This window comes from Chaetodon auriga, chromosome 6, assembly GCF_051107435.1.
Source record: "Chaetodon auriga isolate fChaAug3 chromosome 6, fChaAug3.hap1, whole genome shotgun sequence".
NCBI lineage: Eukaryota > Metazoa > Chordata > Actinopteri > Chaetodontiformes > Chaetodontidae > Chaetodon > Chaetodon auriga.
The window spans coordinates 4675328-4690352 of NC_135079.1; the positions used below are offsets into that span (position 1 = coordinate 4675328).

The following is a 15025-nucleotide window of genomic DNA, read 5'->3' on the forward strand; positions in this document are numbered from 1 at the left end:
TGAGAACAGTATTGAGTTAAGGATGAACTTCAGGAAATAAAGCATGACTAAGCGCTTTTAAGGACATGTTAAGGCAGCTCTTTCTGATACATGACCTGATTAAATGGAGAGTGAAGTTGAATTTTGGTTGTCACACAGTAATCCTGACTCAGCAGTCACCTGCACTGTGAAGGAGGCGAGCTGTCATGTGTTTAGTGAGGCTGCTGTGGCCTTTACCTGCTGTTACCTCTGAGTAACCACTGTGGGGGGGGGTGTGTGTGTGTGTGTGTGTGTGTGTGTGTGTGCGCTGTGTCACGTACCAGAGGAGAGGTGTGTCCCCCAGTGGCTCAGATGAAGCACTGCACCTTTTCAGAGTCTGACAGAAACACGCTGAGCCGTGGCTGCACTGCGCTGAGGCCGTCTGGGTGTTGCTCAGACTCTCTGATCTTCATGATCACATGCTGGAATTGATCAGCGTTTTCCACCTCTGTGTTTGTCACGTACCATTCACACCGTCTGTTTCATAATGAGTGGGATGAGTTGCATGAGTGCGTGTAATAGTGGTCAGGATGGTAATGATAGATTTCTCTTTAAATTGCTGTTTTCACTAATTCTCTTAAAGTGAAAATGAATCAGTCCTTGTTTTGCTGAGGGCTTCTGGAGGCTCTTATCGGCCCCACGTGGGACTTTGAAGCCCACTTTGTTAATCACTGAGCCAGACCAGGTGAATCTAAGTGAAACCATTAATCACCTGTGCATCCTAAATGCAAACTGCATCAGGGCTGCAACTGTTGTTCACAATTTACAGTTACAGTTTGTCATTTGGCTTTCATCGTCCATCCATTTGTTGCTTATTTTCAATTAATCCGTTAGTCGTTTGGGCTATAAAATTTCAGAAAATGGTGACAAATATTAGAAATGTTTAAGTCACTAAAAGGATGTAACGAATAAAATGACAATTAAAGCTGAGCTGTGGGTTCTGTAACAGTGGGACAGTTTTATTCCTGCTGGTCTGCTCGTTTTGTACAACACATGAAGATTAGCTTTGTTTCCATCTGCATCTGATGCAGTCTGTCTGCGTGAGCTGCTGTCAGACACAATAGCTGCTGGTAGATTGCATCATCAGCTAATTGTGACCCAGGAGATACCCTTCTCTGGCAGGCGAGTGAGGGGGCAACCACATGTGTGCGTGTGTGTGTGTGCGTGTGTGTGTGTGTGTGTGTGTGTGTGTGTGTGTGTGTGTCTGTGTGTGTGTGTGTGTGTGTGTGTGTGTGTGTGTGTGTGTGTGTGTGTGTGTGCGTGGCTGAAAACCCACTGCCTCTGCTGCTGATTCCGCCGCTGCTGCAATCACCTGCAATCCTTTCAGCGCCTCGCCACTCCTGCCGGTTGCTTGGAGACGAGGTCGCCTAGGCCACAGAGCTAATGATGCTGGGAGAGGATGAGGAGGAGAAAGATGGAGGCGAAGATAGAAAGAGAGGGGTGGGCTCATCGAGGAGAAGGGAAAGGAGAGCTGGAGCGTTAATGTTCGTCCTAAAACTGGGAATCACAGGTTCAGCTGCTTCTGATTGACGTTTGCATGTTGCTGAAGTGCCCTTGAGCAGGACGCTGAACCCTCTGGGTGAGCAGGAAAAACCAGAAACAGGGAGATCAGACTGACACGTGCAAACACTCATCGCTATGGCTGTGCACCAGATATTAGTGTTTTGTTTGTCACTTCTCAGCTCACAGCTCATCCGCTCAGAAACAAAGACAACATGCAACAAACATGGCTCCTCATGCTCCTCGTGCTCCTGCTGTGATGGCTGCAAACAACAAAAGATGCAACAAAAAATAACTTAAATAACTTCACCAGGATCAGTTACTGGCTTATAGTCCTGGAAAAAGCTTTTAAAATATAATTTATTCATCAAATTGACCTCTACAGTCCAAAATCACACATTTACCTCAGAGGAATCGATGCCTGTCTGAAGACGCTGAGCTCAAATGAGGGATAAAACATATTTTTGTGTTCCATTCAAATGCACATTTGTGTTTTGGGGCTGATTGGTTGGTTGAACGTGTCGTCAGTCGTCACTGGATGTTGCAGCCGTTCTCACTGTCATAAAACAGGATTCTGACGTTTGAATTATTAAAAACTGTTCGTTGAGAAATGGCTTCTTGGCGGAGCAGAGATCTTCCTGTGCTGTGAAATACTGAGAGGTTTTCTAAAGCAGCATGTCCCAGTGGGTCCACACAGACCCTCCACGATGCTGGGAAACGCTCAGAGTGCTTCAGGTGATTAATATTAATATGAACTCTTTGCACATGCTTTGAAATATTAAAGGAAGGAAGTGTTTTTGGTTCCATTTTGAACCATCGATGTCACCGAAGAGCCTTTTTTTTTCTGTGTGCAACAGCAGCAGGAGCTCGATCTACATAGATAACATGAGTGAGGGAGGGCGGGGGGGACAACATCAGCAAAAGACCCACCGCTGGGTTGACACAGCAACAGTGTCAGTGATTGCTCACCTTTGCACCATCTCTGTGTATGTGTGTGTGTGTGTGTGTGTGTGTGTGAGGGAGGGGTGGGGTGGGGAGAGCGTCGGAGACCCGCTAATTGATTTCATCTCTCTGGAAAGTCATTTCATCATCCTTGGTGTTTTTAACCCTTGTCTTACGACAGCCTTACAGCAGTCAGTCTGCACGGAGACTCAAAGCCCTCTGGGAAATTATAAGCTCATGAGTGTGTGTGTGTGTGTGTGTGTGTGTGTGTGTGTGTGTGTGGAGGAGAGAGAAAGGAGAGAGAGATGAGGTGAAGGAAGTGATGATGGAGCTCTAAAGATGAGGCAGGGATGGGTTCAGATGGGTACCTAAAGCAAGAATCCATGTAGAGTATTTCTACACTGCAGATGTTTAACTGGATCTTAAATATTTGAGGCACAAAAATCACCACAGAGCTCAAACGTGGTGTGAAATCCAGTATATACTGGTTTGCTTTTTGCTGGTAAAGACCTCGAGACCTTTAGTTCACAGCTGGGTTAGATCTTGTTGAAAAGCTCTTTTTAGAGGTTTCATGACTGCATGTCAGCGTCCTGATGTCAAACCTTCTGATCACCACATCAGTGGAGGTGGAAGCCACAGTTCAGTGAGTATAAAGCAAAAAACGGAGCAGAGCCAGTTATGCAGCTACCTGAGGGTCACCTGAAGCCTCGCACAGGTGTGCACCCTTACCTGCTGGAAACCTTCTGGCCAGACTGAGCGCTGGGCGTGTCCAAACTGGGTGAGAGGTTAAACGGGCCCGTGAAGGTGACGCCGTCCGGCTCTTCTGCAGCTTTCGTTCGGCCTGAACTGCACTCTGCGGCTGTGACCGTGGGTCAGGGTTTAAAAGTCTTTGTGCTGCACACGCAGACTTCATTCTTTAAAGATTTTATCTCGCCTTTTCTTCCTTTTGAGCACATTTTCCCCTGAACGTGTCCTCACAAAGGGCTGACACAGCTGATTTATGCAAAACCCTCTGAGAACTCTGACCTAGTTCGTGTGCTGTTTACTGTTTCTGGGACTTTGTGTACTGTCTCCACTTTACCCAGAAGACAGGAAATGTCAGGCGAACAAGTAATTCCACAAGCATGGCGAGATTCCACACATCCTGTGTGTGTGTGGTTTGCTTCTCTATTTCATGGAATACCTCCAAGTTACAACGCGTGTGTCTCGCCACTGAAAAACAGAGAACAACGATACAGTTTGACCTGTTTTATTGATCTGACAAAGTACCTAACGACAAGTTTTTGGCTACATGATGTTACCATGAGAAGCTGAGTGAGTCACAAGGGACAAAGTGTTTGAGTCTTTCCAGCCAATATAATAATTATGCATCCATCTCCACACTCAGCTGCTGTTAGGTGCCATCGAATAAGAAAACACGAGCAAACGTAAATACCAAAAACGAAAATATTCCAACAATAAGACAAAAACTGCACCAGGACTTCATATATATACCCATCATGCTTAAAGGAAACTTTTCAAAACACTTTGTACTGCAAAGCTCTGCTTTCTTATGATAGCATCAGTCTCTACTCTTAACTTCTAGAGTCACCACTGTGGTTTGTTCACACATATAAAAACACGTAGAAACGGTTAAAACGAAAAGGTCAAAAATAAACGACAAGCTCCATAGGGCATAAATAAGTTACATTACTAGGTCATCAGTGTATAAGGCATACAAAACAACATTCCACACATTAATGCTGAGGTTAATATGAGAAAGTGTCAGTCAGTGCAACAATCACACAATGTATAAAACCTTTTGAGGTACAAGGTTGTTCAACTTGACACCAAACATTAAAGTCGGCCTAACATCAAATTTCTAATTGGCCTAAATCAAAATCACCGTTGCATTGCAACCAATCACAAGTTCTCATCCGAAAAGGAAATAAACATTCAGTGTTCAGGAGTTTTTATTCATTTCAAGGCACCGTCCAGGTTCGCCCGGACCCTCTCTCTGTGGGCCTGGGTGAAGCAGTGGCCGACGGCCTGCTCCGTTTCCCGGATCCGCCTCTGGAAGCGGTCCCGGTCCCGTGCCATTTCTTCCCAGTGTCCTTTACGAGACGCCTGCCGCGCAAACGGCCAGGTCCGCATGACGTGGACTTGGATGACAGGAGAGAATCGAACCTGAAATCCAGAAGAAAGAAAAAAAACTCAATCAGTTGTGTTCAAAGAATATTGTGTGCTTTTTTTTTGGGGGGGGGGGGGGGGGGGGGGGTTATAACCTCCTACTGACTCAAGTAAAAGAACATCTACACTTCAAATAAAAGTCTGACGTTTCAACAGGTGGTTTCTCTGCCTCAGGCTCTGTCTTTGGGGTCTAATGTAACATGGCTTCAATGGACAGACGAATCACAAAGACTTGCTGGTGAAACCTCATGGAGTAAATGAGGAAGTAAAACTCTCTGCTGACTCACAGGAGTCACATGACCAACTTAGTCATGACGACCGGCGGCGTTGCCACCCGACAACAAACAACAACTCAGCTTCACACATCACTCAGTGCAGTTTGTGCCTGCCGAGGCTGGAATCACCCTTCAGATATGAGATATTCTGTCTGCTTGAAATGAACTTAAACAAACAGGATCACACGCTCTCCGGTTAAAATATCCCTGAAGGCAAAGCTGTATTTCTTAGTTTTAGAAACACGTGAACTTTGGGGAGTTTTTGGTTTTCACTTGATTTCCAGAAACCACATCTGCTCACTGGTTGTATCACTTCAAATAGACGCTATTTCATTTACAGCAGGATAAAGTGGAGCAGTTACATTTATTTAATTTGTCTTGATGTATCAACGCCCATTTCAATACTCTGTAGTATTTACAGAGGAGACTATTTTTATTTCAGATCCCACAGGGATCTCATTTAATGCTTCATCTAATCCTGTCTGGCACTTAAACTCCAAACTGGTGTAGATAATGACCTTTTTCTGGGTGGGGCTGTCCCAGCTTCCCTTCCTCTCCTCTGGCGGTGACTCGGGTGTTCGTCCAGGTCGTGTCCATGGCACCTGTGTTTTTTCTGGATGGGAGTGATGCTTTAAATGTCTCTCTGGCAGTGTGGGCTTGGTGGCTCTGGATTTTTTGCCTCTTCTTGCCTGTTTTTCACATTTCTTGCCCTTCGTGGCTGGATTTTTTGTGCTGTGGACATCCAGGGCATCTGGACCTTCTCCAGACTGGAGTGCTGCTGCTGGGGAGCTCTGGAGGCAGGCCTGAAAGTTGAGAGGGTGGTATGGGTCGTCCTTCGGGGAGAGAGACTTCCACAGCTGCTCTTCTTCGTCATCCTCAGATGAAGGAAGAAAGCCGCTCTCCTTCTCCTCGGCGTCTGTGTCTGACTTGGAGGGAGGTGCAGGAAGTGAGGCCTGTCGTTCAGAGGCTGTGCTGCTGACCGTGCACGCAGTGAAACACATGGGATTGTAGGGGTCGGGACTGCTGAAAAACTCCAAGAGCCTCTCGCTCTCCTCGTCAATGTCGGGGCTGGAACCGTCAGAACTGGCCCAACTGCTCCAACTGCTCTCGCTGTCAGAGCGACTGACCCAGATGTTCAGGCCCAGCATCTCCTCGCTGGCCTTGCTCACTGACACGAGGTCAGCGTCACTGCCACCTCTTGCTTCACTTTTACTTTTCCCCATGCTTGTGTTTGTTGAAATGCACGCAGAGAAAAAGAAGGGGTTGTAAGGATCACTCGATTTTGACAGGGACTCCCAGAGCGCCTTACTTTCCTCACTGTCGAATTCTACTACGTTCTGGTCTTCCTCGCTGCTCCAGGGAGAGCTCCTCTCCTCTTCTGAAGTGCCCTGTTTGAAAACGCTCTCCTTTGAAAAATCCTGTTTGAAGGCCCTCTCGCTACTTCTATGGCAGCTGTCGCCTGAGCTGGAGCTGTCGCTGCTTGATACAAAGATGCTCCAGTCGCCAGGGAATCCCACTTTCCAGCTGGACTGGTGTCCTAGAAAGATGGCGTCCTCTTTGCCGGTTCTGGACACAAAATCATCCACCAGTCCGCAACACAGGTCGTCAGCACGCAGACTGGACAGCAAGGCCTCACCGGTGGATTTCCCAGTGAACGGGTCGCCGACATCGGCGCAGAAGTTAGAGAGGGTACTCGAACCTCCAACCATCACGCCGTTGTCGCCGTCAAACAGCGAGGAGAACAGGAAGGATTCCGTCGGGTTTGCTGCCGTGCTCATGTGCTGGATGTGCTGACCTGTCTCATCCGTGATTCTCACGTGAACCTCGAACCTGAACATCTGGAAAACTGGAAAAAAAACCATGAGAAAAAGTGTTAGCGTGTGTATTCAAAAGAGAATGATTTAAAGTTACACTTGATTTCCTTTCAGTCATCACAAACCACACCTTTTCTTTGTTTGCTGCCGATTTTTAACAGGCAAAAAACTGTCCTCTGATTAAAGACCATGATGAGGAACCAGCACAGGGCGGGGTGAAAATTTCATTTTATTAAGGTACCTGCATCTAGATTTAATCATTATGATTCGTAATCCAATGTCATTTTAAAAGTAAGACCATATTAAACTATCAATTGTTGCAGGAGAACTGTGCAGAACTCACGACTTAATCTCGCGATATTTAACTGACTATGGGGAATTTACAGAATTACTGCGATAGTACTAGAAAGAACAATAACTGGATTAAAAATAAATAAATAAATAATCATAATAATAACAAAAATAGATAACTGGTCAAACAAACACCTGACTAGTTTGATGAAGCAGGAAAAATGTATTTATAAGAGTCATTAGACCTGGGCTGTATTGTGAATTTCCGTTGTCGTTGACAACAAAAAAGAGTAACTGTTTGAATCTCAACGGTCTCGCGATCGCTGGTTACAAACACAACGGTTAAACTTTGCCACAGTGATGGCGGGCGTTAGAGAAAACAGACAAATTCAAAACAACAAAGTTTGAATTTTAGCAATTTCTTCTCTATTTCTTTTTGTTTTTCTTACCTGACACGAAAGTGTAGTATATGACCTGAACCAGCAACCGCAGCTGCTCCCACAGTACGGTGAGCATCTGTTTCGTCCACGGCAGAAGCGCCATTCCTCCGCTACCGAACCTCTCCATCGCCGTCCGTTCAGTATCCTTCCCGGGACCAACAATCGTAGCCATTTTTTTTAATTCTTCCCTTCTCCCTTTGATTGTGGCGGTGATGTTACGAAAAAAATCCTCACGTATTCTGGTATTCCTCGTCGAAAACCAACAGATTTCGCGTATTTGTCAGTGACAGATATGCGTCGATGTGCTGTCGCTTCATTCTCTGGCGTGTCAGTGCCATTTTTGAATCTCGGTCGTCAAATGAGCTCATGTATTTTCTCCATGTTTCTCAGTCGGATGTTATCGTCGTTGTTGTCTTAGAGGCGAATGTCTCGATGTTGCAACAGCAACCCTTAATAGAAACAGCCTTGACGTCAAGCGGCGCTGTGATTGGACGCGGCGGGTTTGACTTCCCGAACCCCCCGCCCCACACGAAACAAACCCCTCCCTCTAGTGACGTGACGTCTGACGCGTGGAAAGTGCCCGTACATTCCTAACTTCCGAGGAAAGCCCTTTATTTACACTCTCACGTTAATTACATAAAAATAAAAAGGTTAAAAGCGAAATTAGTGTGATATGAAGGGAGGCTAGGAACTTCTCAAACACTCCAAGAAAATGAACCGCAAAACTTCCCTCAAAGGGTGCGGTTTAAATTTCACTTTTCAACTATTACTTCTTAACTGAAAGTTCATATCACCCACATACAGCATCTCAATGTTTATCAAGTTATTTTAATAGATTCCAAAATGCATTTTAAACAAAAACAGCTGTGACACATTTATAAATTAAAACAAGACAACAGAACTATTTCCAATTTAAACTTTTATTAATCCAAAAAGTGTACAGTTTATGCCACCAGAGCAGAAGCTGTAGAGGACTCACTGTAAACAGAAAAGGAAAACAAACCATTAGAGGGAGCTCTCCTTAGAATTACCTCCACCATATACAAAACTACTCCACTGAAGGAGAAAATGTAGGGCTAGTTTACATTAAGAAAAATACTGTCTGCTGATATTATGAATTTAACCAATAACACATATACTGGTCTGAAATCTGATCCTAAAGAATTCATTTCTAATTGCAGTTAAAACATAAATGAAGACCTAATAAAAATCTATAAAGTCATTGTGTGAAGGGGACTGGCAGAGGTGGCACCAAGTAGCCACTCTGCTAATTTACCTCCAGCTTTTTTTCTAGCACAACAGAAATATCACTACCCTCACTAACAAGAAGAGCAGGACAATGAATTGTGCGTCTTTCCATGCACACAGACGACATGGACAGTTGGTTGTAATTATGACACCACTGAGTTTAACTTTCACAGTTTTAAAAATGTTTGCATAACTGCAACAAGGAAAGTTTCCCAAAACAAAACCAATACGTACTACTTCCAGTTGGGGGCCAGTACTCTCTTGGTCTTGTAGTAACGGGCCAGCCTGTGGATCCTGCTCTCGATGAGAATCAGGCGGAACTTGGCATCCTTGTCCTGCAAGTACAGTAACGAAATGTTATTGTATGAAGGAAGTACTTCATATATGCATGCACCCATATCAACCCTGATAACTGCCTGTACTACGAGTACATTCACAACTGCTGATTTCTTTTTAACTTAGTCCTTAAGCATTTTTAATAGGAGTTTGAATTCAAATGCCAAATTTCAAATAAAACTAACTGAAACTCAATTGTAATTTTCTACTCTATTTGAATAAATTCAAATCAGCATGCAAAACATTTGGTGGCACCTGCAAATGACTCGTGTTATTGTACCTTTCTGTTTCTCTCCAGATGCTTCCTGACTGCCACAGCCTTCTTGATGAGGTGGTACAGATCCTCGGGCAGGTCAGGGGCCAGGCCCTTGGACTTCAGGATCCTCAGGATCTTGTTGCCAGTGACGAAGCGTACCTGGGCCACACCATGGGAGTCCCTCAGAATCACACCTAGGACATGGTGACAAACAGGCATTAAGCTTGGACACTGTATGCTGCTCACAATTATAATTACACGTCTTGTGAGCAAAGAAAAAAAGTCATTTTAACCATTGAACAAATATCAGAGTCAATAGTTAAACTTGGGGCATCATCTATCCCCTCCATGTAAACTACCCCAAATGATGTGTTACGTTTCAGAAGTAAAAAAGGAAACCGACTGCGGTGAACTAAGCAGATTTGCAAACACAACAGTGCATTTCAATGATTTTGAGCTGGTGCCAAACTGAAGTTTCTTCAAAACCACACACAGATACAAAAAGCCTTCAGAAGGGTTGAAGATCGTTTTCACATTGTCACTTAGAAAAGATGTTAAGACACAAGTTAAACAAATCTATTTGTGTAGAATTATTAAAAAGCTTTAGTATTTGGCCCAATGATGAATCCATACTGTTCTGTGTTATAAACAGCCCTGACAAGACTGTTTTCTGACACATTTTGATCCAGAAGGAGGAACTTTTCCCTGCTGACCTCCATTCAAATGTCTGTAATTCTACAGCAGTCAATGAAAGTTCAAATACAGATGCAAAGAAATATTCAGTACAAAGACAAATCTCTATAATCAATGACAACTAATGCAGTTTGTGTGGGAAAGACAACTTTACTCTCTGTTTGCTTGATGAATTGCAATGCAATTTTAGTATAAAATTCCACCAAGATTTTGATGAAGTGCGCCTTAACGAACCCATTTCAGTGTGTCATTAGCAGAGAAAAACGTCACATCCACCATTTCACATTGTACTTAGTGTGGACAGATTGCTGACCAGACAGACTCTTACATCTGAACGGCTCTGCTGTACAGTGCTTTGTTCTGACCCGTGCTTTAGTGCTACAGCTAACATTTCAGTGGAGCAGGTTCATAAAGCTCATTTGGCAGCCGATGCATCATTTAATTCTCCAGAAAGTACAATCACCTTGTTTTAGGTTAATGCAACAACAAGCAAGCTCGACACCCAAAATGTGTGTGTATATGAAAGAACATGCAACTGAATCCGATTCTTAACTTAGTTAAAACACTGTCACACAAGTTGCCTCTTTTGGGAAAAATGCTAGGTTTCTAAGGGACAGCTGATTTGCTACGGTGGTGATCAGTGATGAGATGTTAATATTAATTTGTACTGACTGAGCAATTTGACATTGGTCACATCTGATCTACAACACCAAAGAAGCTATGCAGTCTAGAAACTGAAATCTGACTCAATACGGCAACAATGTAGTTAGAATTGAAGATGGCTGCAAGCTAAGTACAGTTAGCATTCACACATTAAGCCAAACAGCAAAACTACTACTTTGAGTCTTCATGTCGATCATTCTGCTTAAACCTGTATTAATAAACTTACAGACCTAAAAGCTCACTTACCAATCTGAGAAGGGGTCAGACCCTTTTTGGCCAGCTTGAAGATCTGCTCTTTGACATCATCAGATGTGAGCTTCAGCCACTGCAAATAATAATTAAATGATTACCAAATGACCACATCGGTCAATACATTTCTTGCTGCTGTCACTGTGTGAGACTGAAAAACAATTCTGTAACGTTGTACTCACAGTGGGGACACTGCGCCTGTAAGGCAGAGCTGACTGGGACAAGCCTTTTCTGTGGAAAAGGAGGATATACGACTAGTTAGACACCTTGACAGTTTGATGGAAACGTGAAAGCCTGCATTAACTATATACATGTCTAAAAGCAATGAAGGAAACAAGTCTACACAGGCCGGCTAACATTAGCTACATACTCGTGCTAGCGCTGCCTGTAGTAAAAGTTTGCGACAAGCTGTTACAAGGGTTTAATGTCTTCGTTAACAGGACAGACAAATCTTACATTTGGGATGTGACTGTATGTGACTGTCTAACTCTGAAGCTAAAGTCAGGCAGCTAAATCGTGGTGTGCCGCAGTGCCGTTGGCTAATGCTAGCTTGCTGGAGAGGGACGTCGATTGGATGGCGCGCCTATTTAACTTATTTTCTCGCTTCTAGGTTGAATTAAAGAGCTCACTTTGGTCCTCGGGCATCCATAACATGTTTACAAGCTATATTATGCCATCAAAGCCGATCAAGCAAATTAAGAAATTCACTTAAAATCATAAAAAGAGGGCTCACCCGGGAGCGTGCATGCGACCCATGATGGCGGTGGAGGAAGAGAGGCCGCACACGCGACAGAAAATGGTATTTTGCGCCTGCGTCGGAAATGACGCAATGACGTACGCTGCCTGACGCATCCGAGACGTAGAAATTCTTATAAACTCAAACGGGTTGTCTTGTTGCCGTTTCAAAAAGTAAGAAAATGCATAACTGATGAAATTAATGATTGCTTTTTGTCACGTCGAGGTCCACTGGAGCGGCTCTGAAGGTCATACGAACACCTTGTCTGTTACAAAGTTTACTTTGGTTTGATGTCACTGAAGAGTCACCAACATAAACTGAATATTCCTCCTCAGTCTGTGTTTAATTGTACGTTTTTCAGATTATTCTAAATTTAGTTCAAACTTTGTAATGACCTGATTATACAGTAACAAAGTAATTAAACAATGATTTTATTGTTATTGCTGAAAACAAGGCTAGATAACCAAAACAAAGCCAGTTGCAAGGCCCCAGTTTACCGTGTATAAGAGGTTTTTGTTTTCAAATGCAACATTTTAAAGAACTGCAATACTGTGGACAATATTAACTTAAATTTGATAGGTTTTAAAATAGGTTATTTAGTCTTGAGGCAGCGCTTTGTGAAAGGGTGCAGTGTTGAAATCTGTTCTTAAAAAGCCAGTCAATTAAACTGTGCTTATTTATGCAAACCATTAAGCACGACTACCCATCAGACGATGAAAGTGTGTCCAAGTAGTCGTCCTGTGTAAGACTGCTGGATGGTGTCTGTGGCTCTTGGGAGAAATATATTTGCTGTATTTTCTTTACTGTAGGTTTCAGATACCATATTAAGTAGTTATACTAGGATTATTTCAATTTCATGTATGGACAGGGGCAGCTGTGCGTCAGTTGAATGTGACATTATGGATGGATAACATATGGCTCCTGGGCTGATATCACAAGTTTGTATTTCCACAATGTAAATGTAACAATGCATGTGACCATTTCTCACACTGAAAAGAAGAAGTTGGCTCGTGACTGCAGTGTCACTGAGCTGCATTCTTGAAGCAGCCGGCTAAATGCAGATTGGTGACTCTCCTTAAAGTCTAATGTTGGCGTACTCTTTTAGACTTTTTGGATAAAAGTACATTAAAATAGAACAACGTAAGACAGTCAGACACCCAAAACATTTCATACAACAGAAACAAAGGGCAACATCATTTGTTCCAAAAACATTTAATATGCTTTAGGAAAGAGGGATTACAGTACACACTGATCCATTCGGGTTACAGGTCACCAATTAAGAATAAATAACTGGCCATGTTAATACAAACTCTGCTTGCTTTCTTTGTACAGTCACTAAAAGAGTGGATCAAGTCACTAATATTCATAGTGTGAGTGTTGCTCTTAGATCACAAATGTCTCGTAGATCTTCTCTTAAAAAAAAAAAAAACTTTTCAGATAAATTCAACTTAATTTCTTTATTAAACATTAACAACAATTTCTAGTTAGCGAGTGGAGAGGAAAGCAGCTAATCTTTTGCTCAGGATCTTGTTCCCTTTTTTGTGAAGACGTTTTCAGATAAAGTTGCCTTTTCAGCGCTGATCTGTGTTCAGTTTGCCTGACGGTCCCTCAACATTCAGAAAGTTTTCTCACTTAAGTATCACAAAACTCCACTGGATCTGGACTTCACTGGCAGTTTAAGTTATTGGTAACCTTTTGCCCAGTTCATCATCATGGCGTCATGACACCACTGTTAGGCACTGGGGGTGAATGTTGTATTGCTGCCTGAGCTGAAACAGCCTCACGTCCAGACTCCAGTTTTAAATCGGCCCCTAAACTTCATTTTGAAAACTCTGAAATGTGGTTTTAAACCACCTGAAGGAAACACTGAACTGATTTTTTGACCAGAGTTAGCGGGCAACCATAATCTCTTCATTCAGAGCGTGTTCCAAAGCTTATGATACAAATTCCCCTTTAAGGTGTGCTGTGTGAAAACAGTCAAGTAATCAAGAAAGACCTGGTAGTGTGCATTTAGAGGCAGTCCTCTGTTACAAAAAAACCTTTACGGTGCCGGTGCAGCACCAAACCTGCTCTGGAAGAACTGCTGATATAGCTTTACAGAATATAGATATTTCTTGAACAAGGACATATCAGATTGTTAATAAAATATATATAGCAAGGCCAAGTTGAGCATTAAAGAGATTGTGAGCACAAACAAAGGCACCCTGTTCAGCTCCCTGCTCGGGAGAGTGGTTTGATTTGCTGTCCCTCTCATCACTTTTGGCACATTCTTGGGGAATCATAAGGTCACTGTTGATTTCCTGGAATCTGGTGTGTTGGACTACTCTACCTAGAAGTGTCTGCTGCAAAGCAGGAAACCCTGATGCCTCCTATTTGTCTATATAGAAAATAAACAAGGAAAATGTAAAAATGAGCCCCCTTTCTATTCCTTAAAAAATAAATGTGTCAATCTATATATACTCTTCTCAAAGTAAGCCGTTTTGGTCCTCTAATATCAAAATGTACAAAACATTACAGTTCTTCGTTATAGTTTAGGAAAAAGAGAGACAAAATAAGTGGAGATTGTTTGTCACAGAAACAATCTTGATTAGTTAAAGAAAAATAGTGAAGTACTGAGAGCAGGCTCCTCTTTGAGGGTTTGTGAATCGGCCTGTTCGGTCGCCCTTTGAGGGTGCGTCGAAGGAGTCTTTAAGTCTGCATTCATGTCATATGGGAATAACCACAGAAGCAACATGATCATTACTAGAAGCAACACCTCGGAGGTGTTCCACTTTGTTTGAAGCTGCATGAAAACATGATGAAATTCCACAGAATCAGGCTGTTATTGATCAGTTATTCAACACATATGAAGAAGCAGAGCTGTAACCTGCCCCGATGTCTGAAGAATACTAACTACAACATGAAAGAAATGCTCCACTGGGTTTGTCAGATCTGAAATGAAAGCATCACTGCGTATACCTAAAATATGATGATGTCAGAAATCCTCAAAAGACTGAGGGTCCATCTCCGGACCCCGAAGCTCTGAAGTAGTATTTCTATGAACTGAAAACTGAGGTGACCAGTATTTTCAAGTAAAGCAGCATCTGCCGTCTTTCCCATATGATGTGAATGCATCTTTTGTCTGGAGAGGCGGCGTCGTTCCCGGCTTCGGGAGAGGCAGGTGGGGGTTAGAAGTAGGGGACGGCCGTAAGTTTGTACCACTTGACCGTCTCCTTGCTGAGGTCAAAGTCTTTGAGTCTGAGCGTGATGCCGCCCAGGAAGTAGTTCTCACGCAGCGACTCGGCACTGAGCACGCTCAGTTGAAGCTCCCGCAGGCCCAGGGTCTCCTTGCTGTAGCCACTGTACACCAACTGTGGAGGAAGAGGAGGGAAAAGTGAGTCTCTGTTCTGCCTGAT

The 15025-nt window shown here is 43.3% G+C and overlaps 3 protein-coding genes and 1 non-coding gene across 5 annotated transcripts in view; all 4 read right to left on the reverse strand.

Moving 5' to 3' along the window:
- Positions 1-3696: 3696 nt before the first annotated feature.
- Positions 3697-7953, reverse strand: LOC143322647 (uncharacterized). The gene is made up of 3 exons (XM_076733966.1): positions 7459-7953; positions 5423-6750; positions 3697-4626 (listed from the first exon to the last, which is right to left on the reverse strand). Exons 1-3 carry the CDS (start codon positions 7619-7621, stop codon positions 4417-4419), a joined length of 1701 nt encoding a protein of 566 aa, XP_076590081.1. The 5' UTR covers positions 7622-7953; the 3' UTR covers positions 3697-4416.
- Positions 7954-8351: 398 nt separating this feature from the next.
- rps13 (ribosomal protein S13) lies at positions 8352-11702 on the reverse strand. The gene is made up of 6 exons (XM_076732001.1): positions 11628-11702; positions 11077-11125; positions 10892-10970; positions 9314-9483; positions 8932-9032; positions 8352-8427 (listed from the first exon to the last, which is right to left on the reverse strand). The coding sequence occupies exons 1-6, from the start codon at positions 11648-11650 to the stop codon at positions 8394-8396; spliced, it is 456 nt and encodes a 151-aa protein (XP_076588116.1). The 5' UTR covers positions 11651-11702; the 3' UTR covers positions 8352-8393.
- On the reverse strand, positions 8670-8801 carry LOC143322804 (small nucleolar RNA SNORA19). Its single transcript, XR_013077351.1, has one exon. It is a non-coding gene; the product is annotated as a small nucleolar RNA SNORA19 (small nucleolar RNA).
- Positions 11703-12827: 1125 nt separating the features above from the next.
- pik3c2a (phosphatidylinositol-4-phosphate 3-kinase, catalytic subunit type 2 alpha) overlaps positions 12828-15025 on the reverse strand; it is a 43591-nt gene continuing 41393 nt past the window's right edge. For both annotated transcript variants that reach the window (XM_076732277.1, XM_076732278.1), the window contains exon 33: positions 12828-14980. In XM_076732277.1, the coding sequence (XP_076588392.1) occupies positions 14798-14980 (183 nt within the window). In that variant the 3' untranslated portion in view covers positions 12828-14797. The remainder of the gene's footprint in view (positions 14981-15025) is intronic.

What these genes read in the sequence shown, in the direction of transcription:
- LOC143322647 (XM_076733966.1), bottom strand. Translation starts at nt 7,621, where the DNA reads ATGGCTACGATTGTTGGTCCCGGGAAGGATACTGAACGGACGGCGATG. An exon ending in ATACTACACTTTCGTGTCAG is followed by an intron (nt 6,751 to 7,458) that starts GTAAGAAAAACA and finishes TTTTTTTTCCAG; the next exon opens with TTTTCCAGATGTTCAGGTTC. An exon ending in ACAGCCCCACCCAGAAAAAG is followed by an intron (nt 4,627 to 5,422) that starts GTCATTATCTAC and finishes TCTGGATTTCAG; the next exon opens with GTTCGATTCTCTCCTGTCAT.
- rps13 (XM_076732001.1), bottom strand. Translation starts at nt 11,650, where the DNA reads ATGGGTCGCATGCACGCTCCCGG. An exon ending in GGTCGCATGCACGCTCCCGG is followed by an intron (nt 11,126 to 11,627) that starts GTGAGCCCTCTT and finishes CCTTTTCCACAG; the next exon opens with AAAAGGCTTGTCCCAGTCAG. An exon ending in CTGGCCCCCAACTGGAAGTA is followed by an intron (nt 8,428 to 8,931) that starts GTACGTATTGGT and finishes TTCTGTTTACAG; the next exon opens with TGAGTCCTCTACAGCTTCTG.